Source organism: Pezoporus flaviventris, unplaced genomic scaffold (assembly GCF_033815535.1).
Source record: "Pezoporus flaviventris isolate CSIRO_AGI_PZ_B2104156 unplaced genomic scaffold, CSIRO_AGI_Pfla_v1 ptg000013l, whole genome shotgun sequence".
In the NCBI taxonomy this organism is placed as follows: Eukaryota; Metazoa; Chordata; class Aves; order Psittaciformes; family Psittacidae; genus Pezoporus; species Pezoporus flaviventris.
The window spans coordinates 23,695,654-23,722,078 of record NW_026892561.1 but is presented as its reverse complement, the minus strand read 5'-3'; the positions used below and the strand labels follow the sequence as shown (position 1 = coordinate 23,722,078).

Sequence of the window (26,425 nt, the reverse complement as noted above, 5' to 3'; positions counted from 1 at the left end):
TAGGCAACCAAGGAGATATGGAAAGCAAAGGCCAGGGCATAGCACCTTTCTGCCTATCCTGAGCTGGACCCCCACCTTGCACTGGAGCTGTTCAGCCCTTATTTTGACCTCCTTCTTATGGCAGACAAGATGATGAAGACCCTGATGGAGACCTCAGTCAGACCCATGGTCAGAAACAAAAGAAAGTGTTTCTTCACACACACACAGAGGCATATAATCATATATTTAACCTGTGCTGCTCTCCCCTAGAGGATACTGCAGAGATTAAAGTCACCCATGAGTTCAGAAAGCAATGGTAAAAGTTCATGGAGGGGAATCCATTGAGCACCATCTGACACAGAGATGTGTTCTGTGGCTTTCTGAGCATCTTCACTGGGACTGACAGTATTACAGAGAAGCCCCTATGTGTGTTGGCTCTATACTTATGTTCTATAGTCATGCGCTGTTGGCCTCCGTCAAAGAGCAGGATGACACTTTTTATGTCTTGCACTGATGCAGACAGAGGCTGAGCACACAAACACAGGGAGGAAAATAGCCACAGAGTCATTTGCTGCCCTCCTTAACATTTTCTAAGCTGGTGGTTTAGCAGCATCAAGATTGGATCCCTACCCAGCAGAGTAGCCTATAGATCTCTCATAATCCATCCATTTTTAGCACTTTTCAAAGGTAATTCTGTGGTGAAGGCTCTGCAAGCTGAGTTATAGCCCCAGGCAGTTTTATACAGCTCAGATCTAAATCCCTGTGAAAAATACCGCCTTCTTATGGAAATCCAGCGGCAGGGAGAGCTATGGTGCCAAGTTGGCACCATGGCCGAATAACAGGGAGAATTATGAAAAAGGAAAAAAGAGCAGGGGGTGAAGGGTGGGAGGAGGGGTAAAGCTTGGAATGGGGAAAGTTTCCAAGAAATCCGCTCCTTGAGCTTATTGGGTTTTTTAAAGCAATATATCTCTATATATGTCCCTGGCCCTTGTGCTTGGAGAAGATCCAGGAGAAGCAGAAAGAACTAATCAAACCTCAATGAGAGCTGTTAGTAGCAGAACGAGTGCCAGCACAAAGGGGAAATTAAAGCAGCGAACAACATTCTAGAGGAAAAAAAAAAAAATTACAAATGTTTGCTTTGTTTTACTAGGGCAAGAATAAAACAATAATTTCAATTAGCTGGCAGCCAGCACCAGGGCTGAGTTCTGTGGTTCCAGACCTGGCTGCAACCTCCACCTGCCTCTGTGCGGAGGAGCGGGGTGAGGCTTGTGCCGAGCAATGGGGTAAGGCATGTTCAGCCAGGCAAACCTAGAAAGCACCTGCTTGCTATGCTAGTCTACTAGAAAACACCAGACCTGACCAAGTTCAAAGGTATGGAGAACTCGGGATTGTCCTGGGTACAAAGGAGGGCTTTGTTTGGAAAGACCTATAGTGCAAGAGGCAAGGGTGCTCTCTGTGGCACTGTAGTGTGTGGCCCACCACAGTTTCTGATGGGTTTCTGCCCAGCAATGAATCAGACTGAAATCTTCTGTGGTTTGGCCTTGAGAAGTCTTGGGAGCCTCCACAGCTTGTCTGTGCTGCAAGTATTTGTCAGTAGTGGCCCCAAAATTTGTATCTCGGCTCTGAAATGGGTTTGCATTAAACCCAAGGGAGCCTTTGGGTCTGCGCCTTGCAGCTTGTGGGAAGCTCTGCTTGCAGGAGAGCAGCCTCAAGCTCAGGTCTAACCTTTACCTTTGGCATCCCTGGGGGCTGGAAAGGGTGTCTCAGGAGCCTGCAAGCTGCAGCCAGAGATGCAGGCTGGCTGCAAGGTGCACCCACGGCCATGGCCTGGCAAAGAATGCCCAACTCAAGGATCCTCCTTGCATGTGGCTGGTATCAAAGTAGCACAGGCTGGGGGTTTAGCCACAGGAGTTCATCAGCAATGGGCATGTAAATCCCATTGGGTCCAATGAGAATGAGGTGCCCAAATATTTTCAGAAATCTTGTCCTCTGTATGTAAGTTCTGAATCTGGTGTCCCATTCATTGTTAGCTTAATGGTATGTTGTCAGCTTACATGTGCTCTCCCTGTTGTCCCCTGGACTGATAACTCCTGTGTCTGGTAAATGGGAAAAACTGGCTTGTTCCCAGCTTTTCCAGCACTACCCTCTCTTAGCTGGCCAAACATGTCTTCTGTCTACCCCACCATCTGCCCATGATATCACAGCTCACCTTCACATAGTCGTATTCACAGAGGTAGGAGGACTCCAAGTCAAAATGCATGAAGTACAGCTTGATTTTAAATCCCTCAGGCACAGAGATGTTCCATGTCACTTCTGAGTCACTGGGATAGGAATCTGGGAAGTTGGGAGACTGGATCTCCCCAAACATGTCCGTCAGCTCAATGGCATCCACTGTGTAGATTAGCAAGGCACAAAAGGCCCATGTCATAGGGTACCTGGAAAACATATGTGAGGAGATGAAATGAAACTCTGGCAATGCCAAAAACTGATGAGGTCTCAAGCAGGTTGTGTAAGGTCACACACTCCAAATATCTGGGAGAGGAGGTGCAGCACTCTGCCACCAGGAGCAGTCCCTCTGCCAAGCCACAGGGAGGTGGACGTGAGGGTGGGAGCTACACGTTGGCCCCATTGAAAGGTGGATGATGCAGGTGCCACACAGGATGCAAAGGCACCTCCACAGTTCTCAGCTCCAGGCACCATCATGAGCTTGGTGTTTTTCATGCTTCTGGGAGCAGCAGCCACTGTCAACACCTCCTTTAATTAATGGGGCTCTGATGGGCAAATCTTCATTTAATGGAAGAATAAACATAAGGATGCTTAATAAAATAATGATGCTTTCTAAATCAGTTTAATGAAAGTATCATGGCAATAACTGCTAAGTATCATTATTAGCACTTTGCCTCATCCTGCCAAATCGGGATTGTTAGGTCTCAATAAACAACACACATCTTTGCAGCTGGGCAAGGATGGACTGGGTCCCCAGCAGTGCAACCCAGCATGTTATGCTCTACTATCCTCCTCTTCTCTTCTCTTCTCTTCTCTTCTCTTCTCTTCTCTTCTCTTCTCTTCTCTTCTCTTCTCTTCTCTTCTCTTCTCTTCTCTTCTCTTCTCTTCTCTTCTCTTCTCTTCTCTTCTCTTCTCTTCTCTTCTCTTCTCTTCTCTTCTCTTCTCTTCTCTTCTCTTCTCTTCTCTTCTCTTCTCTTCTCTTCTCTCCTCTCCTCTCCTCTCCTCTCCTCTCCTCTCCTCTCCTCTCCTTTCTCTTCTCTCTTCTCTTCTCTTCTCTTCTCTTCTCTTCTCTTCTCTTCTCTTCTCTTCTCTTCTCTTCTCTTCTCTTCTCTTCTCTCCTCTCCTCTCCTCTCCTCTCCTCTCCTCTCCTCTCCTTTCTCTTCTCTCTTCTCTTCTCTTCTCTTCTCTTCTCTTCTCTTCTCTTCTCTCTCTCTTCTCTTCTCTTTTCTCTTCTCTTCTCTTCTCTTCTCTTCTCTTCTCTTCTCTTCTCTCTTCTCGTCTCTTCTCTTCTCTTCTCTTCTCTTCTCTTCTCTTCTCTTCTCTTCTCTTCTCTCTTCTCTCTTCTCTCTTTCTTCTCTCTTCTCTTCTTCCCTTTTTTTTCTTTCTCTTCAGTTCTTAGGGTACCACTCATCCCATATGGAGAAGCGCACAGAGGTCGCGGTCCTTAGAGATCTTTTGTCATCAAACTCAGCTTTTAAAAAATCTTAGCCCTGAAGAGTTTGTCCCAGCTTTACTAACTTTCTTGTCCCAGAGGAGGGCAGAAAGGACAGGTAAATCAGTGGCAGTCCACCTGACTTTGCACCACCCTCGAGCTCCATTTGAGCATGAAAGTGAGCATAAACCACATGTTTCTCTGTGCAAGGTGAGAACACTGCCTGTGATGTGGTCCAGACACCAAAGCTGGTGCCATTGCATGGGATTCAGAAAGAGGAGCAGACCTCTTGCACTTTACAACCCAGTGGAGTGCAGAAAGGAAAAGAAACATGCAGGAAATTAGAGCCATTAAAGATGGAAAGTTATGCTTTCTAAAAAGGTACTAAGGCCTGGCAAAGACTTGTAGGTGTGTATTACAGGCACTGGAACTGCTCACATGTACGTGTACACCTGGTTTCAAAATCAGGCTTGATTTGCGTATGCTGGTGAGGAAATTGAAGCACTGTTAGTGGATTATTTTTAACCTGCGTTCTTTCAAAACCAGGGCAATAGATTTCTGGGACTCATTTGTGTAGTTCCATCACTGTTCTCAGCTCTTCATTACAAACCAAAGCTAATAGGAGCTGAGAAATTTGAATTGATTTTTCTTTCAAGCACAGTGAGGTTGAACATGCCTTTTTCTGACAGCTTGTCTGAAACCACAAAAATGTGCGAAGGGAAAATCTGTTTCTCCTCTGGACAGGGTACATGCATGGGGCTGGATGCTTGGCTGGTGAAAATGGGCATCTCCTCCTCAACCTGAATGGGCCTTTTGCTGGTGCAACTCACTGGTTTCCCTTTAAACAGGGGAGACAAAACGACATCAAACTATTTTCTCATGCCAGGAAAATCTTACCCTCACCTAAAGGTGATAAATGACCATGGTGTACACAGAAACCCGAAGCCCTTGCAGCGTGCCCAGCCTCTCTCGCACCTTTTGCCCATGGACCATGGCAGAGCAGTATTCCCCGCCTGCGTGCCCATCACCCGAGGATTCCTTGAGCTCTGCCGGGATGCTGGCACACAAACCGGGCTGCAGCACGAAGCTGAGGCATGAGCAACGCCTGGTTCGCTTGCAGATGGGGAAACCAAAGCCACGGTCATCAGAAGGAAACCTTCCCCAGCGGGATGGCCCCGCTGCTCGGCCGTGCCCCGAAACCACGGCATGCGGGACGCCGGGGTCAGCCCGTTGCGGAGGTACTCACCTCATTTTGCTTCTAGGAGGGTTTGCTGGTGGGTTTGGTGTGGAGGATTGCCGGTTGGTTTGCAGGGGACGGCTTTGCCTCCTTCCGAGTGCTCCGCTGTCCGCCTTATCTCGGTCCGGAGATTTGTGAGCGTGTGTGCGCCTATGTCTGTGTGCGTCTGGAGTTGTTTGGCATTTTCCATGCAGGTCACGCCTTCCCCTGCCTGCAACCGTTCCCCACATCCCCACAGGCACGCAGGCAGACCTGCCTGCATTAGAACCGTCCTCCCCGCCCGCCCGCCGCTCCCTCCTCTCCCGCCGCCCGTGCGCTCCAGCAAAAGCCGCGGCGTTCAGTGAAGTTTTTGTCTTCCCTAATCTCCAGAGTTTTGTGTGTGTGTTTGTGCTCATGCACATTGTCCTTTTTTTTTTCTTCCCCCCCTATAGTCTGCTTTGCCAGATGGCTAAAATTTGCCTCTCAATAGGGTCGGAGGTTTCAGCAAAAACAGAAGGCAAGGACGTGTGAAACAAAACCTGTGCGGGGGGAAATAGCTTTAGTGTTGGTGCTGCAGCTGGGATTGGTGCTCGAGACTTGCTTTCAGCTTCCCACTCAGTGCCGTGCAGCCTTTGGGATGGGAATCTGGTTTCCAAGAAACTTCTGAGTTGTGACAATCTGAGTAAAATCAAGACCTAGTTTGCAGCCTCCTGCAGGACTGAAGAGTCGCTGGGTTCAGCGTTTTGTCCCAGGGCAAAAGAGCAGCTTTAGATGCTGACTCTGCTCAGGAGTGAGAACTTTAAACACTAAAGTTACAGGTTTTGAGTCTGACTCCCTCCTGTCGAGGAAACAGGTAAAAACATGAACGCTCCTCACTAAGCCTCGGGAGATACATTTCCCTTCTCTGTGCCAGGCACAAACCAACTCAACCCCCTCGTGTCTACATAGCTAAGTGGGAAGATCTTCTTGGGCTGCAAACAAGGGAACAGCCTGTAAGAACTCAAAGGATGCAAGTGACTCCCTTGTCCAGAAATGACACCCTCGGAGGCATGAAGAGCAAAACTTTAATAGCTGTTTACCAACTTCAGCTTGAGCTGGTTAATGTAAACCCTGCAGACATCCACTGGCAAGCACGGATTCATATGCGGCATGTTAAAAGGCACACACAAACAAGAGCGGGGAAGAGGCAGGGAAACAGGGATGTGTTGGCACCACTCCTGGAGCAGCAGCTCCCAGCCCTCCCTGGACTCCCCAGCTCGCTGATGTCAGGCTGTGGCGCTGCCGTTAAAGGGGCGATGTTAATTCCAGCCTCTGCGGCGGCTGTGCCCCTCCAGCGATCCGAGAGAAGCTGAGAAGGAACGGCATGGTGTGAAGAGAATAGAGTTTTACTCTTTTTCCATTTCTTGTCTTTGTGTTTGAGGAGTGACAGTTCCTTGGCTTCCCGTGCAGAAGCCACTTCTCTTGCTCCCGTGGGTCTCTGGTTCTGCACTGGGGAAGAAACGGTACCTAGGAGACACAGTGAAGTAAAATAGAAAAATATGAGTGGAAAAGCACTAGAAAACCAGCAGGAAGGCTCCGGGCAAAGGGAAGATCTCAGCCTGACATTATTTGTAGCTCTATTTTGGATGTTTTAACAGCTCATCACTGAACAGACACAAGCTCTCACTCATGTTAACACACCCAGGCAAGCTGATCAAACTAATTAATATGTAAGCAATGTGTCAAATGCAATGCTTTATTTTTGCAAGCAAGTGTGGTCTTGTCTGAGCCCTGACTACATTGTGATCTATTTTTTCCCTGCCTGTTCTGCAGGGTGGGTCCTTCACACATTCATTTTTCCATCAGGATAGCTTTTTGAAACAGCTCCTCTAGTTCAGGGGCAACTTAATTCTGAAGTGACATCTTCTTTGCTTGCTGATGCCTCAAGCCAGATCACCAATGGTCAAAGTCTGTGATAACACTGTGAGGCTGGATGGGGACATGTGAAGTGGCAACAGAAGCTCCATGTGTTTTTGGACCACATTGCTGGGTGTAGCAAGGGCTTAAAGCATACATGCTGACCCCCTAGGCTCTGGAGAGCAGGAGACAATGCCCAAGAGGCATGTCACTGGAGACACTATCAGCAGACCGCTGGGCTGGTTTCCCTGCTAAACTGCCATACCCTGGGTGCTTCCCTTGTCCCGGTCCTTGTCCCTATCAGCCTACCAAAACCCTTGGTGTGCAGAACCATAGCTTCCTGCAGGCTCATGCCAACCAGCTCAGGGGTCAGGGTTTTCTGGCCAGATCTGACCTGTTATAGTGTGGGCTCCTAAAGAAAGTTGAGAGGCAGTGGCTGAGTGGTCTCAACTGCGTTTCTGCCATCCCCAGGTGGCTAAAGCTATCTGCACCCTCATGCATCCCTATTCCTTCCTGCTCCAAACCCCATCTCCAACACCTCCAGTGTCCCAGTCCTCCACTAAGGTCAGGTCTCCAAACAAGTCTTATTGGAATCCTAATTAGCTGGCCTGGGTAATTGCGCTGTCTCCATCAGTTACAGTAGATCAGCCCCAATGGACTCTGCACCCCACTGCTGCTGTGGGTCTAGAGCTGCAGTGCAGGACTGGTCCATGCTGAACCATAGTGCCAGAGAGCAGCCAGGTGGACTTGGTGCTCCAGGTTGCCCCCAGGCTCCTTGCCAATATAAACCCTGTGCTGCAGAGTCTGCTGCTGGGGAGATGGTTGCAGGCCTGCAAAGGGAAAGAAGGTGGTGGAGAATCTGCTCTGGCTGCAACATCTTCTTCAGAGTTATTTCCACCTGAGAGGATGGTTTGCTGTGGCCAGGCCTGGACACTCGCATGGCTGTAAAGGCAAAAAAGTTCACTGAGAGGAGGATGTGGTGCTGGCCAGGCAGGGTGCCAGGCGAGGGTCACCTTGTCGCATGTACTGCTCTTTACCTAAAAGATCCAGCTACAGTTATCTATCTCAATGATGCCAGGGCTGCTGAGTCTTGTCCCCACCTTACTGGGCGACTTCACCTCATCATGCAGTAACAGGACTGTGCATGCTGAGTCTTTAACTCAAAAGGAGTGTTTTCTTCCCCCAGTGCTGATGGGGCAGTGGAGTTAGACTGTGACAAACTTATAGACAGACTTGGACCTACTCTCTCACCAATGTCTCCCATACTTGAAAAGGTCATCCTCAGAGTCACTTCTGCATGTCCAGGATGCTCGCCAAAGAGTGAGCTCAGCAGTGTTATCCAAAGCATTTCTTTAGCGCTGGGGTCAAATTTACCTCTTGGAAATAATACCCCTACACTCAGTGGAGTTAGACAGGGATAAAACAGCTGTGAGGGATAAATGTAGACCTGCAGGAATAACACTGTGGGATGAATGCACAGCTGGTGTAAGTGATCATACACTGAAAACCAGTATCCTGCAAGAGCTTATGGCCCTGTTTGTCCCCTGGGTCAGGCCAGCACAGCCCACACCACAGCTTCTTTCAGGCTCTGCGCTGGGCACACTGTGACACGTGCACTGCTCCTTGTCATGATGTATGTGACAGGGACAAAGGTTCTGGCAAATCCTCGACAGAGTAGTGTCATCTATCCTGCTCCCCTCCACCCTGAATGATGGATGAGACCCCATCTTTCAGGAGATGTGAGCTCAGCTCCTAGCATCTCTCCTCCATCCTCCAGGAAAAGCAAGCTCTGTTCCTGGCATCTCTGCTCCAGCTCAGATGGGTTCCTGGAGCCCCCTCGTGGCTCTTTCCACTGAATCCATCCTCGGGGAGCTGCTGGTGGGGCCCACAGCACTCTGCTGCGGGTTCTTTTTGCAGGTCCAGTGGTAGGGAGGCAGCAAGACCCATCCTGGAGATGTCACTGAAGGACAGGGCATGGAGGTGACAAGAGGGACACTCATCCGACACTGACCATCAGAGAGGGCAGATAGTTGCAAAGCCGTCTTCCTGCTTTGTGAGATTGGGAGGAGCACCTTTGCAGTCCCTTGCCCTTGGAGTGTGCTGCACAGTGCGCAGTACATGATGCAAGTCCCAGGTGGATGTGGCCATAGCCCAGACTTGGAATGCAGGAGAGGGAGGATGTACAGGCATGGGAAAAGGGGGATATATGACAATGGTCAAATGAAGAAAAAGATGGGGAAAGGAGGCTACACAGTGGTGGGAATAAGAGGCTTGAGGGGTGCTGGCAAAGGCAGGCTTTGTGGAGAAGAGTGAGGAGCAGCTTGGAGGCAGCATGCACAGAGGTGGTGAGCAGGGGAAGAAGGCTTGCTGCCGTGAGTAGGGGTGTCTGTGTCTCCCACGGGCCCTGTCTGCCACTAGACAGTACTTGAAGCTCTGCCTGTGGTGGCTGGGGGGGACAGTGGCCAAGCACACTGCGCTCTGTGGGGCTTTCAGATCTGCTCCTTTCAGGCAGCTCCCACAGATAATTCTACCCCATGGGCTGGGTAAGGAGAAATTGTAGAGGTGGGATGGCTTTCAGGGACAGTGTCCCTGGGCCATGCCAGCCCTCCTCTGGCATTTGCCCTGTTTTAAGGCTCATGCCACAGCCCTTGGCAGAGGTAACTTGCTGAGGTACATACAGTATTGACTAGAAGGTACCTAAAAAGATAATCTATTGCACTATCAGCACAGCCCAGTGGCTATTTGCAATAAATCAATGCTTCATTTGACTGCAAGAGAAAATCAGATCCATAATGCTGTGAATGGAAATATTGAGCCCTCTTTCTCCTCTTTCAACCCCATCATCTGCCCTTGCATGCACACCGTGAGACACAGATCATGGGTTGTACCCTGGCTGCCAGAGCATGCTTATGACTGATATGGAATGATTTGGATTGTTTCAGCAACCTAGCATTCCCTCCTCTGCTGAGACAAGTCTTGGGGGAGCCCCAAAGGATGCACATAACACTGAAACAGAATCAGAGAAATGAGAATGCTGTGTCACATATTTGCCCAGTCAAATGGATCTTCTCCTACTGCTGTGTTGCAGCCACTGCATCACTGACTCTTGACAGAGCTGTGACTTTGTACTGGTATTTAACCATGTGCGCTGGTGCTGATTTTGATGGATGTTTTGGCACCCTTTGTATTTCACTGGAAGGGAAGCCCCTAAATACTTTTGAGAGTGTGAGACTGAGGTGCTGAAGCATCATCCACCATGACAGGATATAGGCTTGGCTGTGCCTACACCCACTGTTGAAGGACAGACACAGCCTCGTGAAGGGTTTAGGCACTTAGAACATACAGAGGCTGGCAGCAGAGCATCCATTGCATCCCTCTGAGAGAAAAAGACCTCTGAAACTTTTTTTGAGCAGTCTGGAGGAAATCTGGGGAAGGGACAGACTTTAAAGCCTACAGTTTTGCCTCACAGCCTGATGCTCCCCAGCCCGGGGTAGCTCTTGGCATGGAAAGGGGTCTGTTTTCATCCCCAACCACTCAGACCCAGCACTCTTTACTTGTCCGAGCACTTGGCACCAAGTGATTCACTGGGGAGCTCTGGACCCTGTGAGGGTCCTGCCACAGACAATCCGTCTCTGTTCAAACCAGTGTCCTTTTAAGAGGCAGCACGCAGTTGTAATTCCAAATTGCTGCGATTTCCCCCTGACTGAGCGGCTGTGAAATTGCAGTGGGGGAGAGCGTGGTGTGACCAAAGCGATTATGCGGGTGGCAGGGGATGATAGCAGATCTGAGGCGTTGGAGGGGAGTGCACGCTGCGCCGTGCTCCTGAGCACAGATAACATGAGCTGCCTGAGCGCAATCAACAGTTTGTTGGCAGGAACTTGATTCCCTGTGGGAAAGAGAGAAGAAAGAAAAGACCCAGAGAAATATCAGAGCATTGTTTCCTTCTCTTTTTAGTTTGTGAAAGCTGGGCCTCACTGAAGCTGGTGGGTGCTGAACCATGGTGTGAGTCATTGCTGGCTCTGATAGCACCTACCACTGCTCACATGCCCTGGGTTCGCTGTGATTCGCTGTAGCTTGTAGCTCCTGGCATTTGGGTCTGCAGCTGCTGTTCTGGGCGCATAACTCTCTGCCCTAAATGCAGCCTCTTTCTTCCCTTGGGGAGCCTGAGAACTCACGGCCTGAGGAACCTAAAGCCTCCTGCTACTGGAGGAGATGGATGTCCATTTTGCCTTACGACCAGTAGACCCTTCAAAGCTCCCCCAAGGAGAAGCCCTCTCTACTGGGCTGCTGCAATCATTTCTAGACATGGTGGTGGTGAGGCTGTGATAGATATGGAAGCCTGTTGATCTTTGCTAGCAGCAGTGATGAGCAATCCTGGCCCTGCAGGTGATGCATTGGGCCTGCCTGCTTGCTGAGATGTAGGCTATTCATCCACCATCCACCGTGGATAGTGGCTCCTGGTGGTGCCATTTGGTTCTCAGTGGAGCTGGGGCCGGCAGGCAATTTGCTGTGTCTCACTGGGGCTGGGGACACTGCCCATATGTGCCATCACCAACCCATATTTAAGCTTCAGGCTGTCCCCTTGGTAGGAAGCATTTTCAAGGCTGGTAGTGTTGTCCTCATGATGTTGGCTACCTCAAGCAACACAGCCTGGAAAGAAAAGGACCCAAGGAAGATCTGATGTATGAAGAAATGCCAGTGTGACATCCAGCACTTCTGGAGCTGGTGAGGCCAACACTGATGGCAAACCCCTGGTGCTGGACTGCTTCAGAGATGAGGCAGTTCTTCCCATACAGACACCAGTGCCAAATGACTCATTTGCTCCTGGCCAGAAGTGGAAACATCCCCTGCTGCCGCCATCATGGAAACCCACATATTTGCAGGGCCTTTCAGGCAGTCCAGGAATCACCCCGCATGTTTTTGACATGTGGCCATCTCTGGAGTGGGACGTGGCAGCTGGGTTGCTGTAGAGCTGCTAAGGCTAGAAGGTAATACAGATGTATGGGGGAGGTTGCAAGAAGGTATCTTGACAAGTCCTTTGACTTTTAATGCTAGTGCACACCCTGCTATTGCTGAAGAGACCCCCAGCTCCCTGCAGCCACAGCTGGCCATGTGCCTTGCCTGAGAAGCTACAGCACAATGTCCCCTGCCTCAGTTTCCCTTGGTGTCACTTTCTTATGGTGAGGATTACTGTTAAGACATGTGAAATATGCTGGCATTGGAAGGGCTGAGCCATTAGTCACAACAGCAATACAAATGTTGAAGTCATTGCTCCCCTAACTGATAAAAATACTTCCCAGAGATTCTACCTTTAATGTGGCCAGCTGAAGGGCCAGCTCTCTGAACACCCGCATCCAAGGGCGATCTGGACATTTAACCCTTCCACTGAACATCCCTCGGAGCAACAATATGAAGACTGGAAACTCCTGGCAATGCAGAGGGGGGATTAGGAGAGGACTCAGCAAAGGAGGGATGCAAGCTGTTTGCTTGCCTCTGAGCATTACTCTCAACCATCCTGGGAGCAGTCATTCTTCATGTGGTCTGCATGGGTCTTGCTGTTGATTATTATTGACAAGCACCAGCTCTGCCCTCATTAACAACCTGTCATTAGGAGGTGTGCAGAGACACATTGACTGTTATGGTGGGCAATGCATAACACGTTCTGTAGGCTGGAGAGGGAACATAGCTTATAGATCACATAGATGGAGACTGGAGTGCTGGGTGGATTTTAACAATCCACCTGGATTTATGAGACCCAGGAGTGGGCCATTAGTTATCTTCAAAATCTGCTGTGGCTTGTGCTTTTATGAACAACCGCGTTTATAATGTCATTCAAGTCACATTTTAGTTCTTACTCATACCCCAGCCAACCCAGACAGCACCTCAGCTGATGATGAGCCGTACGTTTGGGAGAAGCAGAAGATGATTAGTTTTGAGGGTGGCTGAGGGCAGAGGGATGGTGCCCTGGGCTGTATTTGTGGAGAGCGATTTCTGCATTATTCATTCATGTGTGAGCACTTTGGGGGTGTATTTGAGCACAAAAATTGATACTGAATATTTCTAGCATCACAAAATGATTTGCACATGGTTGATTTCACACACTGTTAGGATGCGGCCGCTTCTAGGGCAGAGTAAGGGTACTAAGAGCACATTACCTGTGCAGAAATAAAGCAGGGGCAGGCTGATGAAGGCAGAAGTGTGAAGGCAGTGTCTATCTGAGACACCACTGGGCAGTGACCCAGACACACATGTGGCCTTGCTTGCAGATGATAGAAGAAATTTAAACATCAGTTTTACACCACAAAAGCTCTGCAGCCTCAGGACATGACTCAGGACCGCATTTCCCTCTCAGATCCAGGGGCTGAGGGTAGCTCTAACTTTGAGGTTAGCAGTGCTCACTGCTCTGACTCAGGTGCACTGCATTTGCCTGAGGACTAGTTAGAGGGAGCCTGGAAATGGCATAAATACCTACAGAGCAGCAGGGGATGGTGTTGTTATACTGTCTTGGAAAGATTTTCTCCTCTTCTCTTTTCATTGGCATTGAGCTCAGGGCATGCAGGAGTGTGACTAGTAGCATAGTTACTGCATAAGGGATGTAGTCTGGGTGAGGCATGGTGGGCCTGGTCCTTAGGAAAGCCTGGTGTTGTGGGTGGGGATGCCTTAACCTGCTGGAGAGGGATGTAGGCTTGTCTTGCCATGGAGGATTTTCTTGCAAGCCAGCTATGTCCATTTGCTCCTTAACTGTATCTTTATAGCGCTTCTGGGGCTGAACTGGGACACACAAAACTTTGCTCGGCTCCCAGTCTGGGGTCCCTGGGAAAGTTGGTCTGTGATGACCAAAGGCTGGACGGTACAGTGTGCAGGGGATGAGCTGTATTTATAGCTAGTGTGGATGGGTGAAGCTACTGTGTGTGGCTGTGCTATATAGCAGGTCACTGGTGAGATTCCAGCAGCTCTAACAAGAGAGTGAAGGACCATCAGCCCTGTGGCTTGCAGAAACTGCTAGTGGTGAGTTATGCTTCTTGTGCTGAGGAGCGGGTGCTGGAGCAAAGAAGCAAAAGGTGAAACCAGGGATGGAGAGGGAGAAGATGGACAGAAAATGTGACTTGCATCTTTTTCCTAGTGAGAAAATCTCGAGCATATTACAGGATGGGGTTGCCTTGCTCAGCAGGTTTTAGGTCACTCCATAGCGGCACTGGGGCATGATAGACTATTGGTATAGTCAGTGATAGCATCCAGTTTGAACTGCACATGTATGGAGTGACTCTACCAAACAGTTGTGCATCAGTGCTGTGAGCAAAGGTGAGATGAATCCCAGTTCCTGGGCCACTGAATACTGGAACTGTCAACCTGGGCATGTCCTGTACGTTCCTCTGAAGCAACTAACTCTGGGGATGAGGTGATGAGGAAGGACATAGCATGGGGTGACTGTCAATTCCAGCTTGTCCCTGCTGCTTTGTGCCAAGGTCCTTACTGTTTTCTGGGTCTTCTTTTTGTTTGTTTCCCCTTCCCCCAGCTGTGTAATTTCATTTATAAAATGCTGAAGTGTCAGCTGGGATCAAGTTCTGCCTTTCTTTCTCCATTTCTGCTTAAATGAATACTGATGTAGTGTTTATTTTCCTTTAATATTCATGATAATAAAGGACTTGGAGCCATTCACTTTTAATTACACCCTTCTCCGGGAAACAGTTTAGTGCAATTAGAGAGCTTCCAGTGCACAAAAGGAAAACAAACAAACTTTTTGCCTCCTCTCCCAGAAGCATCAGGTGGGGTTCCCATCAGCATCCCCTTTCCCTCTGCTGCAGTGGCCTGGGAGTGGGAACTTCAGTCCAGGACTCCTGAGCTGTGGCACCTCCCTGCTGTGCTGTTGTGGAGCCCACAAAACTTGACGACCATTTGCAGCCCCTGCAATGAGGGGCACTGGCCTGGAGGGGTGGGAAGGAGGCAAATTTGCATCTCCACTGTTTCCCAGATGGGGGCTGTAAAATAGGAGTTCCATTTCTACACTACCAGCACCTTCCCTGTGTGACCATAAGCTCGGTGCTGTCTCTCCACACCTCAGTTTCCTCAGCAGTGAGGAGGAATTGGACCACTTGTGCTGCCTGCCCTCCCTCTTGACTGGACACTGTCTTCCTGCCCTTGTGAGGCTCAGTGTCTCTGTTCTTCTGCGGCAGTGATTAGCTGTTTAAATTGCATCTGGCAAAATGATCATGGAGTGATGCCTTGATGACAGAGCAATGACCAGCTCTCCCTTTCAGCACTCAGTCAGCACTGCTTCTCCCTCCCCTAGCATTATCCATGAACAAATTGTTATATTGAACTTGCAAATTGCCGAGGAGCTTCTGTTGGGAGCCTGAACCTTCTCTGACACATAATACCAATCTGCCTGAGCATGCCTGATGGTCAAACGCAGTCTGGTGTGGAGATGAGCAATTCCCTAGCAGCATCTGTTTTGGCAGTAGGGGCAGTGGTGGCTTCTGCTCTTGGTGTAGCTGGTGACAGAAGGCAGCAAGCCTGGAGACTTCTTGTGGACCATAACAATTCTGCTGCTGTCTCAAAGCTGGTTTTTCACAAGTCTTTGAAAATCAGAGCCCTTAAGTGTTGTATGTCAGCACCCAACGTGGAAAACATCCTATGTTACAATTCCGTTTGGAGACTCCTGTGCCAGAGAGCTTTCTGTTCTGGAGCTGCCTTTTGATGAACAATCAGACATTATTGGTCACATCATGCTCAAAACCAGCTGAGTGCTATATGGGGCTTTCTCACATGTAGTGGTTGTTTTCAGGAGCAATGTCCTTTGGCTGAGATAAAACCTTAAGAGATGCTCTTTTAACGTCTCTGTTCTGTCACATATGGGTAGGGCTGAATAGTGCAACAGGCTGATCATTTTCATCGTGTAAAATATGCATAATTCTATTTTACACAGGGGATAATCATTGCAGAACTGACTTTTTTTTCATCCTTTCCCTGCTGTAATTACTATCCACTTGCTGATGCCTGCGCCAGTGTCTGTGCATGATGAAATGGGTGAGAATTTAAACTGCCCTGGGTGATGGGACATAGACCTTGCTGAAAAATTTAAATGTCTCCTAGCCAGAGGAGGCTGGTCCATAAATAAAGAATGAAATCCCCACTGCAGGAGTGGAGAGCTAGTGCAGCTCCAGACTTAACACCTTCCTGCCCACCTCCAGACATGCCTAGAGCTGTGGTACCCACAGCATGTGTAGGAGCCCCTGGGCTAGAGGGCTTGGCTGTGCCCCTGTGTGTCAGAAGGAAGCCTTGAAGTTAGGAATAAATTGAAAGCACCATCCTGAGCTCAAGTGGCGTGTTGATCCATTTAGCCAAAGAGCTAAGGCTCCTGGCACCTGTGGAGCAGAGAGACTTAGCTGGGGCAGAAGAAATAGGCAGTTTTTCTCCATTGGAAAATGAGAGAAACAAGGAATTAATCTCCTTGCAACATGGAGGGGGTACCAGGGGAAGAGCATCTTTCACATGCTATAGCTGGTAGCACGACTAAACCACTATCCTTTAAAAGGTCAGTGATTTTTAGTTTTCCAGTGGAGAACTGTTTCCATTCCCACATCTCTTTGAAGATATTTTACAGCCGTCTTTTGGAGATCAGCCCACATGGTCACAGATGAAATGACAGTTTGGTGAAAAATCTCTCCCAGAAGTAAGTTGTTATTTCTGTCCATTACTGACTGTGCTGCTGAATTCACTGTGAAGCACAGGGGTTAGAGACCTACAGCATCATCATCTCTGACTCCTTTCTGTCACATGCAGAACATCAGGGATCCCTTCTTCATCTTTTGCTGCTGGCAAAGGCTCATCTAGCATGCAAACATGAGGCTCAGTCTGCTTCTGGACCTTCACCCTCAGTCCACACTGATTTAAACAGCTGCATGGAGGATGAAATTGTGTGGAATGGACCAGTGTCTTGGGAGGAGGCCATGCCACTTCTTGTTTCCTGGGTGGTAATTTGCTTGGGATGTGAAATCTCTTATTTTCTGTATTCATGTCCCAGGAATGAGGTGAGGAGCTTGGCTCACCCTGTATCACCAGATATCACCTGGTATCTCACCCTAGCCCCAGGTACAAGAGCCAATTGCCCCATTTCAGCCAAAGCTGTCATGGGGCAGGAGTCTCAAAGATGTTAAGTTCCTCCAGTTCAGTGAATGGGGGGGGGTGGGGGGGGGAGGGAGGAGAAATACCCAAATTGGTGGTTCCAAGGGAAAGGCAGTTTCCAAGGGGCAAGCTCACCAGCCTCAGACATGTGAGAATCCATTCAGGAAAGTCCCTGAAAAATCACCTTTGTGGGCTCTACTGCCTGTGGATGAATGGGTGTGATTAGGGGATGCAGATGAAGGCAGGTTTCAAGCTTTACTTAGATGGCTCCATAGCACCTTTCCGCCACCAGCTCTCAGGGGTGGGATTACAGCAGCAAGATAGGCAGTATGAATATCTGCTTCCATTAACGTGGGTAATTGCTTTGTGATTCCCGTCTCAGAGCTGGGTGCAGTGAGCTGTGCAGAGCAGATGGAAATTGCATGGGTGTAATTTTGGGAGACGATGGAGAAATTAGCCAAGGTGCCAGAGCATCCTTTTCTGGGGTCCCATGAAGGTGGGTGCCCCCCACTGTAGTGGGTGTGCAGCAAGAGCTAACGAACCCTCTGGGGGTTGCAGAGGATGGTGTGGGGTAGGGGAGAGCTCATTCCCTGGCCTTGATCCTTAGGGATATCTGTGTGGGTTCTTCCAATTAACCTGTTGTGCTTAATTAGCAGGAGTTCTTTGTGGAGGCAGATAACTAGGTAACAGATTCGAGGTTTGGTCCTTACTAACTCTGGGTTAGGATATGGGGAAGTGCAGGATGCTCTGGGATCTGCTGCCTGAACCCTGGAGAAACTCAACCCCATCTCCTGAGTGTCCCTGTCCCCAAAGTGGACAGTGTCATTCAGTCCCTGTGAGCATTGTGTTCTCTGCAATGTGTTTCCATGAGGTAGCCCATTGGCTCCCCAGGATCACCTCATGGGCCACAGATACCTGTGTGCAGGTTTTCTTTAGAGGGGAGATCCCAGAAGTGGAGTGTTGCCCTCAGGGTGCAACGAGCAAAGCTCATGTTGGTGAGCTGGAGCCTCAGTTGAGGAAGCCTGTGCTAACAACCTGGTGCAGATGACCACACACCACTGCTTGTCGCATCTTCCTGCATTCCAGGTATTGCCAGCGCTGGAGACTTTGGAGGGAGGTTTGCTTAAGGCCAGAGGAGTCTATCCAGCTCAATTCAGGCTGTGTTCTGCCTGTGGTAAGTAGTTTGCTATAGCTCTTGCCTCTAACAGCATCTAGCCTTCTGCTGCCTGTTCCCACCTCCCTTAGGGTGGCCTATCCTCCCCCATCACTGTGAGGCAGCCCTTTCATTTTGCAGCTGCACCATGGAAGAACAAGGAGCTCTGGGTTTTTATTAATTTTGAAGAAACAGGTATTTTGATTCTCAAGTCAATCCTGGATTATTTTGGGCAAATGCAGTTTGACAGACCATTATTTTGAAGGGACACGGATCATTTAACCAAGCCTAATTGCCTCTGTGTCACAATTAGTCACTCAGGCTGGGAAGGAATTGGTGTCACCATCATTTTGTATTGGGAACCAGTGACTAAATCTAATGAAAGTGTTTGAATCAGAACTTTTATGTACAGACATTCATCATACTTCTAAATTGGTCTTATCTCCTTGTAAGACTGGAGAAGACTCCATGTGAGAGTGTGCTTGGGTGAGACAAAGTGCTGAGGGTTTAGGATAGGCAGGAGGGGAGACTGAGATTTTCAGGTGCCTCCTTGGCTGGACCAATGCAGGGCTGCTTCCACAGTCATAGAGAGTAGTGCTAAGTACAGGTTTTGGAGATGATCTCTGAGATAGGATTAACCTTCTGGCAAGGGTGATAGGCCTCTGTCTGCAGGACAGACCTAGGGGATGGAAGAAAATATCAAAAGGGCTGGAAAAGGGAAAGGTTCAACAGTCCTTGAACTGCTCCATCAGCTGGTGGAGTCACCTTGAAAAGCAAGTCAGGGGGTTTGACATCAAGGATGCAAGTCTTTTCTTCAGGATGGGGTGAAAGGGTCTGTCCCCCTTCATTTCTGTGGGTAAATGACACTCTGTGGTTGCGTCCCAGCAATGTTCAGTGTTACATAGCAGGAGGAAGGGTTCGCAAGCTTCCACTTCCACCGCCATAGCACAGGCTCCTGGGATGCTGAAGGTAGTTCATTTGCTGTTTACATTTTAAATGTGCCAGGTCAATCTTGCCAAACTTTAAGGTTGTCATTTGTCTGCTGTGCTGAGTTTAGTGATGGGAAGGCTGTGAGAAGGAAAGCTGTGAGCCTTGTGGGAAGCCAGGACAACACTCTTGTGCTGCAGGTATCACACGCGCTGGATGCCACTGCAAAACTGGAGGGGGCAGGAGGATGCTGGGACCTCACCCTCCCTATCCACAAAGCCCAAAGTTTCAAAGTCTGTCATCTCTTCAGAAAGCATGCAGACTGTCAGCCGAATGTCATGAGTGAGCAAAGGAGCCAGGAAATTAACTTCTCTGTGAAACAAAAATCAAACTGACTCATTTGTTTTCAAGGTTCTCTACCCCAGCAAAATGAAAGACATAATCATACAGGGGAAATAGGAGGATAAATTGGGTGTTATTTCAAGTATTGCTGGCTCACATAATTTTATTGTGATGTTTGCAAGAATGGACATTTGTTCTAAAGCTTCAGACTCTGGATTCGAATGGATTCTTGCCACTGTAAGCTTTTAGTACAGAAAAGGACATTCTGTACTTCATAATCATGGAAAACAGCTTGAAAATTGTGGTCTGAGATCAAAGTCAGAAGTTCAGCAACCAGAAAGTAAGTAAGGAGAACTCAGAGGGCACAATTCATCTGATTTGGGCCAGGAGGTCTTGTCTTTGAATGCCTCCACCCACAGTGCAGTACAGATAATGAACAAGGAGCCAAATATGCTGTCTCTGAATGTCTGGAGATATCTAGGTGTTGGATAAGTGAGCTGATAATGTCTGAACCAGCCTACTGAGAAGCTCATTTTTCTGCAACATTTCTGTAGGTTGAGTGGGGAACGGCTGCTTGGGTAATTTGTCTTACTGAGTGGGGGAAGGAGCTGGCCCTGATGGCAGGGGAAGACGCTGTGGGAGCTGGTAGACCCTATGACCACTGGCTTTCTGACTTCATTCTGCCTCAATGCTGTCATTGGATGAACAGGGGGAGCTGGATGCAGCTCCTGCTCCTCCTGTGAACAGTTTGACAGCCTCTCTGATGGAAACAAAACTGTGTTGGCCCCTTTCCTGTTTCACTCAAGAGAAATTTCTCTCTAGTTTTCTACAGCCAAACACACAGCTTTGGAATGAGAGCAAATTTTGAGAACACATCAGGTAATCTGTCTGTGACTTGGAAAGCTGTGCAACATTGGGGGAGATGTGGGTTCAACAAAAAATCTTGCCATGCTCTTGAGAAACCAAATACCTGGACCCACTACGGCTTTGGGGAAAGGGAATGAAGGGGAGACAGGGTCAGTTTGGTACAGTTACAGAAAGATTAGCACAGGCTCTCTCACCTCTCCATCCCACTACCAATAGATGGGTCCCTGTCACAAGAGGGCCCTTTTGTAATCATCCCAGGTGAACAGAGCCCTGAATAATGCTAATGTGCCTTGCGGAGCTGTCCCCCTGCCTTCATTATTAACGTTTAAATCCCTTTCAGAAGCACAGTCATTAATTTTGCCATTGCCTCGGTGTCAAAGAGCCAGCACAGGCAATGTCAAGTGTTCCTGGTGGCAGAGCAGAGGTCTGGATGAAAACAGCCTCCCCCTTTGCTTAGCTGCCTTTGACATCAAAACCATCCAGGCAGAGGCAGGCTCAGGTTGTTTGCTGCAGGTTCTGCTGGTTGGAGAAGGTCTGCTTCACTGAAAAAGGGACAAATGTCTCTGTGAATGCAGAGGATAAAAGGTTGTATCTTGTCCCTGTCTTCCTCTTATCTCATCCCATATAACCCAGCCAGTTTGTTCAGTGGCTTGTTTGGCCATTGTCCTGCCTTATCTTGCCCATGATGCAGTTTCTGGGGAGTGCAGCTGTAATCTGTCACTCTGAAGTGTCATACCTTTGAAATAATGAATTATTTCAGAAAAGATTAGTTACAGAGTAGCTATATTTATATATAAGAGAAGTATCTAGGGTTTTAAGAAATAATCCCACAAGGCTTTTGGACAATTACAGCTTCTATTTTCCCTAGACAAAAGGGAGAAACAGTCAAAAGGAGCAAGGTGATATTCAGCAGGTGGAAGCAAAAATTTCTCTGATATGTCCATGCTCCCTGGCTGGTTTTGGCCAAGTGATTCATGTTACACAGATGGAACCCAGCCTGTCTGGACTCTAAGCCTCTAACAGAGGATTCTCTCAGCCCCATAGTAATCCAATCCTAACTGGTAATCACCTTCACCCTCTTCCCAGAATTTCAAACCTGAACTTGACTGACTCCTGTTCCTAGCTAGGAGACTCTATGCTTTCTCCCCCTGCAAGACTAGGGTCTCCTCTGTAGTTAGGGAACAACAATATGCATAAAAATGTGTAGACTGGGAACTGTTCATCCCATAACATAAATATCAAGTGTCCGGGAGACACACAGTCTGGCTCTGCTGCAGCTAAAGACTTTCTATGTGATGTCCCGATCAACATAAAAGTCTCTGATGCTCTCCATGGCTGCCTGTGGTCCAGCACTGCTTAGCTAGCAGACTGCATCTCCTAGTGAAATGGTCAAAGACAAGGGTGGGGAGGAAAACCTTGTATTCATGAAGAGGATTGATATGCCATATTGCCAGTCCCCAAGGCATTTCCTTGTTTCTACTTTTGGATGTACCCTCGCCCTGTCCTTGAATCTTACACCACAATCTGAGCTCTTCCAACAAAATGTGGTGGGGAGGTTGATGGCAGACATGGATCTCCAGCAGCTGCAGTGGGAGCATGGCAGGAGGATGCTGCTAGGTCCCTGGGTGCATGCAACTTAAGATGCACGTGGGTCTCTTTGTTACAGAGAGACCTCTTTGCTTGATTTCTCTCTCCAACCCTTTTTCATTTTAGGAAGTTCTAAAAGCAAAACTGCTGCCTGAATTATTGACATAAACTGCATTTAAACTGCTTCTTGCGTAACTGATGAATCAGCAGCCAGCAGTTAAACAGCCTGTGCCATGTTACTGGTCATCACCCTGAAACATGGGGCAGGAAAACATTCTGTCCAACTTGTGGCAAGTAACCATCCCACACTGGTGTGTTAAAGAGCTCCTCTTCTGTTTTATCCACTCTCCAATTGATTTACATGTCTGTGTCTAGGTGTCTGTCCTCTGATATGTCCCACAGACAGCCTGGTCCTTGCTTGCCTTTCTTATCTCACCCCCAGTGTGATGCTCAACCGTTAGATGGAGAGCTCTGACTCACCAGTAAAACTGGGATAAGGCAGAGAGCGGAGATGTGCTGAGGTGAAGCCAAGTGGTTGTTGGAGGCAGCCAGGAGGATTTTTTCCTCACCTGGCTTGTTTTGCTCATTTTCATGTCCTGTGTGAGGGGAAGCTGAAGGCCTTATGATGGAGCTGTGGGATGATTGCAGAGCATGAGCCTTCCACCTGGAAGACAAAGTTTTGTCAGTAGAGGTAGGTCAAGACAGCAAAAGGGGCACTGGAAGTTCTGGCCATAGATGCAATTTTAAGAGTAGGACTGGTCTTTCCATTCCTGAGCTTCCCTTCCCAGGACAGGCCAGGGGAGCCTTGTTTCCCAAGCAACGGAGGCCAGTGTGCATCTCCTAGGGCCAGAGTACCCTGCAGCAGAAAAGGCCGTGCTTTTCCAGATGGGGCATTCATGAATTTGAATGGATCTGCTATCAATAGTCAGCTCCAGCAATCAGAGACTGTACTGCAGATCCAGCAGCTAACCACAGTCAGCTGCATGGCCAAATCTGCACCAGGGCTGGAGCTATTTCCAGTGATGCTAATGAGCCCTGTGGACATGTCGTGTGGCACATTCATGAGATCTGGGACACATTTGCTTTTGGTACCTGTGGTTGCACGGGCAGAGCAGAAGCCCATGGGATTGGAGGCTTGTGGAGGAGAAAATGGGAGCAATATGTGAGCAGCAGGGAGGCAAAGATGTAAACCAGGGACGGGGAGCCCGAGGACTTCTTGGCTCTGGGGCAATGGAGCAGCACAGGCTGTGGTTTATTCAGGCCAGCTGCTTTGAAGAGCAAACGTTTCCTAAACACGGGTTTGGGGACCGGTATTTCCTGGCGTGCAGCCACTAGAGGCTGCCCTGCTCCAGCTCCTGAGCCGTTGCTCGTTGGGGCTAACAGCAGCGCTGCTGCCTGTGTTTTAGACGCTGGGGGAAAGTGATAGGAAAAGCCACGAAGTCTTTTTTTATACTTCTGTGAGTGGATTGAGCAGGAGCCACAGCAAGCCTGCTCTCAGGGGTGTCACTTGTGTCCCTGTTTATAGACGGAGAAACTGAGGCACAAAGCGGTGCATGGAAATGGCTGGCTTAGCTGATGGCAAGCCAGCTCTGCAGCTCAGGGCCAGTGTCTGGCTCTGCCTGCTGCCACACGAGGGGGTAGAAACAAAACCTGTGTGTGGAATAGCCGCAGACCTGAGCTCATTCTGTACAGCTGGGCAGACCTGATGGCTGGAGCTGGCCTGAAGCAGCAGAGCTTCTCTGGGGGATCTGTGGTGTCTCCTGGTGCACCCTCAATCCTGCACTTGCACACCTATGCAAGCCCAACGCCTGTGCTGGTGTTTGCTGAGTGCTCCAGTGCTGGGGGGAGCTTGGCCTCATCTTAACTCCTTGCTGGGCATCCACTGTCAGCACACTAGCTGCAATGTCCTGGTCAGTGGAAATCCTGCCTGAACACTGCTCACTGTTTGTTCCCCACGGCAGATGTAGATATAGATGTAGACAAGTCAGACTTGAGCTTGCTAAGCAGGTTGACTATGTCCCTGAGACAGTCCTGCTGCCTGGAGAGCAAGTCATGGTGATGAAGCCACGGACTGCAGACAGGATGCACGAGCTGATCCCACAGGGTTGCTGGATGCCAGAACAGATGATCCTGATGGTCCCTCATAGCCCTCAGAGGTATCCAGTGCTTCAAGGCTGATATCACTAAATGCACCAAACCTTCCTGTCTGCACCCTTAGGGTGTTTGGGGGTCTCAGCTCTGCTTGCCAAACCTGCTTTGCATGGTGCTACATGAGACACTGGGTTTGGCTCATGGGGGCAGATCTAGTCTTGGATTTGGCATGTTTGCTAACCCAGCCAGCCTCAGCAGGAGCTGTTTTCAGACAAGGGCCCATGTGCTCCACCGTGTGGCAGCAGGCAAGGCAGCACTGGGGATGGGGTAGTACCGAGGGGTCAGGCAGGTTTGGGGGTGTTGATGAGTCAGAGCCCGTTCCTCTTTCTCCTTTGATCCCACTCATGGTTGCTCTTCCCTTTTGTTCCTGCCCTACAGAGGTTGTCATAAATCTCTGCTTCTGCCCTTCTGCTAATGGGCTGCTTTGTCCAAAGTGAGCAGGATCCTCAGACAATGTGAATCAGTCTAGCTGCCCTGTGATTGGAGCCCTGGCACTGAATTAACCCAGGTGAGGATCTGCTCCATAATCTCTATTTTACTGTTATCAAAGCCCAAGCATTGCTTTTAGTGCCTGAAAATCGCTGCCTTCTATCACACTTGGTCTTTGGCAGACCAGTGTGTTGGCAAAGACGTCTTTGTTTATCTTCTCAATGCATCCGTTGCAGCTGGATGCTTCTCTGACCCTCACATTTTCAATAATCTTTTCCCTTCTTCCCTCCAGCATTACAGAGCCTCTTATTCATCTGAGAGATAAGTATTTACGTATGTGTTGGTGAGGAAAACTTAATCAATAATGCCCATGAATAACATTTCTTTGTGTTTTAGATCCACCAAGTCTGCCTCCCTCCCTTTGTTCTGCTGGGGGTTGTGGTTTGTTTTTTTTTCCTTTCTCGGCAGGATTCACATTCTGTTCCGGCTCTTTTTGTCGAAGTTCAATTGTCCGAGAGAGAAAGCGAACTCCAAGCAAGCTGTCATTTTGGAGAGACATCAGTCTTATCAGTCCCCTCCACCCACACTGTGCCTGTCCAGAAGGGCTGCCATCCTGCTGCCCCCAGCCTCTTCCTGGGGGACAGAATCATCTCTCCCTGCAAATTCAGGTTTGCAGCTTCTGGGCACAGACTTTGCTGCCAGGAAGCGGCTCCCTAATTCCACAAGTTTCAGAACTAACTAGCATAATGCAGCTGCAAAGTCCTCATGCACAGATTTGTTTCTTTTTTTTTCCACCAGATGATTTAAAAATAAGGGAAAGATTTTGTCTTGGGTTCCAGTGCAGCAGTCTTACATGAGGCTTTAGCTGCGTTCTTTGCAAGAGTGGGATGTTGTGGGCACTGCGACCTGTAGGCTGCTTGGGGTGAGCTGCTATGAGCTGGGGCTGGTCAGATGTTGCTCTGCCTGTGGAGTGTGATGGGATGCTCCTGCTCTAGCTGAGGGCCTGGCTGGTGGGGAATGCACCCTCTGCTTCCTCTGCCATGCTTTCCCTAGTGTATTTTCTACATTGTGCCTCTGCCAGATGGGTGTCATACAAACCGTGCTGTGCTGGGGCGTGGGCAATCTGGGCCAGCCCTCACCCAGTAGTTCAGCTCAGTGCATGCACATGTGCATTTCACATGTACCAACTGCAGTGGACATCAGCATCTCTGCATTGCACTGGATGCAGATGAGACACTTTTTCTGTGCCCCCAGAGCAGGTGTAACCACTACTTGTGTAATCTGCCTGGTCCCTGTGCTAGCGAGAAGGAGACTTACACACCATGGTGACGTGTGTGTGTTTGCAGGGAGCAACTACAGGAAATTAATGGACCATGAAATTATCCAAGGAAATATAAAATAAAGGGGACTGTTAGAGCATACTGCACTGCATCCATAGCCCTTGCTCCCTTCTCAGCCAGCTTAATGTGGTAGCAAATAAGATTTAGTAGCTTTATGCTGAAGACAGGAGGGACTGGCAAATGGTTCTTTCCAGGTTATCTGAGTGACCTAGTATGAAACTACACTGGAAACAGCAATTACCTGGGGAAAGCTACACGGAAGTGTTATTGCATTAAAAAAATAAAAGAGGCTTTGGAAATGTCTAGGCTGGCTTTTAGGGGATAGTAGGATACTCATCAACATCCTCATAATAGCAAAGTGCACTGATCCAGCAAGCTTTATCCCAAGGGGTCCCAAAGTGTGTTGATAAACTATGTATACAGCAATTCCTTCCTGTTTTCCTGGAGCTCACCTCAGTGGGGGAAGCGCACACAGGGGAAAAATGTGATTGTGGGTTGCAGGATGAAATTGAGAGACACGGTGCAGACACTTAAAGCAGAATTCAGCAATGGGGCAGCATCCCTGGTGAGAGGGAAGGAGGTCACTAATGGTCTCAAATGGGTGCAGAGACAGCAGCAGCAGCTTTTCATCACCAGGCTCCCTATCTAACCTAATGTGGTCTAATCAGTTCTCCTAGATTTCTGCCATAGCAGTGTCCGAGATGGGAAATGAAGTCATCTGCAGTAACTAGAGCTGTTTGGGAAATGTGTTATTT

General features: G+C 48.9%; 1 protein-coding gene and 1 long non-coding RNA gene across 3 annotated transcripts in view; one reads left to right on the top strand and one right to left on the bottom strand.

Annotated features, from left to right (window-relative positions):
- MASP1 (MBL associated serine protease 1) overlaps positions 1–5,148 on the bottom strand; it is a 25,155-nt gene extending 20,007 nt beyond the window's left edge. Inside the window, exons 1-2 of one of the 2 annotated variants that reach the window (XM_061452189.1) lie at positions 4,884–5,148; positions 2,189–2,414 (exon numbers count right to left, since the gene is read on the bottom strand). In XM_061452189.1, the coding sequence (XP_061308173.1) occupies positions 2,189–2,414; positions 4,884–5,104 (447 nt within the window). In that variant the 5' untranslated portion in view covers positions 5,105–5,148. The remainder of the gene's footprint in view (positions 1–2,188; positions 2,415–4,883) is intronic. The other variant, XM_061452190.1, reaches the window with a different exon arrangement.
- LOC133268703 (uncharacterized) lies at positions 3,876–26,425 on the top strand. The gene is made up of 3 exons (XR_009743147.1): positions 3,876–4,875; positions 24,280–24,409; positions 26,348–26,425. It is a non-coding gene; the product is annotated as an uncharacterized LOC133268703 (long non-coding RNA).